General features: G+C 60.2%; 1 protein-coding gene across 1 annotated transcript; it reads right to left on the bottom strand.

Annotated features, from left to right (window-relative positions):
* Nucleotides 1-21: 21 nt before the first annotated feature.
* Nucleotides 22-1166, bottom strand: ACA1_177250 (WD domain, G-beta repeat-containing protein; the record flags this gene model as incomplete). Its single annotated transcript, XM_004338092.1, has 6 exons — nucleotides 22-165; nucleotides 235-356; nucleotides 441-555; nucleotides 682-717; nucleotides 811-899; nucleotides 980-1166. Coding segments are annotated over 6 exons (693 nt in total), but the record flags the coding sequence as incomplete, so codon positions are not given.
* Nucleotide 1167: the final 1 nt, after the last annotated feature.

Below are 1167 nucleotides of genomic sequence, written 5' to 3'. Positions count from 1 at the left end.
CGCGTGTGTTTTGGTAACGAACCGGAGATCCCAGTACATGACGGTACCATCCATGTCCCCGCTGGCGATTCGTCCGCCCTTGGATGACCGGGCAGCCGCGCAGACCAGCAGTTGGCGGTGGCCGCGGAGGGACATCACCCGAGACAACGATCGCGTGTCGTACACCTGCACCGTACCATTTTGTTAGCGAGTGGAAGAGTGAGGTGTAAGCCACCGCGGCGGTGGCAGGCGCACCTCCACTTTCTTGGCGGTCAGCGAAACAAACAGGTGCGACAGATCTGTGTTGCCGCACTCGGTGCCTTCGAATGGTGCCACGCCGTTGGCGTCGGCCTCTTCGCAGCTTTGAATACACTTCCCTGTATCACGACGCAAAGACCGTTGGTGAGTAATGAATGTGTGGTGTCGTGTACAAAGCATGCGTGTTGGGTGGGCCGACGTACCCATTTCTACGTCCCACAGCTGCAAGCCGCCATCTCGGTGGCCGCATGTTATCAGGGTGCTGTCGTCCATGAAGGTCAACCCCATAGGCCCAGTATCGTCTAGTCCCACTTCTTGCTGCACACACCCCGCGAACTGTCATTATCTCACCACGCACACGCACACGCACACGCACACGCACACGCACACGCACACGCACACGCACACGCACACGCACACGCACACGAGGTTGCGGGAACTTACCAGCTTTTCACCAGAGTTCAAATCATACAGCAGCGCCTGGGACGAGTCGGAGAGGCCACAAAGGTGAGGAGGTCAGGTAGGCAGCTCTCGCAAGTGTTCAGCTAATTGGGTCACATGCGATGATGGTACCTTGTTGCTGTACGTGGAGAAGGCCACCATCACACGAGCCCGCGACGGGCGGCACCTGTTCATCGCCATGTCCGACAGCGGCGCCGTCGCTGCGCCGGCCAACCATCACAATCGTCATTCCGCATCAAGGCATCACCAAACAACAACAACAACAACGTGGTCGCCTTACCCGAGAATTCGTGAACCACTCTGTAGGTGCCCTCCTCCCAGTTGCGCTCGGTCTGCGCCCGCTGTTGCACCACTCGCTTCCACGACACCCCGCTGTCCCTCAGGCGCGCCGGATCGTCGCCGCCTACGGTGTCGCTCGATCGGCCGGACTGGTGGTCGGCGGTGGAGGTGCAGCTGGTCGAAGCCGGC

Source organism: Acanthamoeba castellanii, assembly GCF_000313135.1.
Source record: "Acanthamoeba castellanii str. Neff unplaced genomic scaffold scf7180000084743, whole genome shotgun sequence".
NCBI classification, from domain to species: Eukaryota; Discosea; order Longamoebia; family Acanthamoebidae; genus Acanthamoeba; species Acanthamoeba castellanii.
Note: the sequence above shows the minus strand (reverse complement) of the source record. Positions and strands in the feature narration are given on the sequence as shown.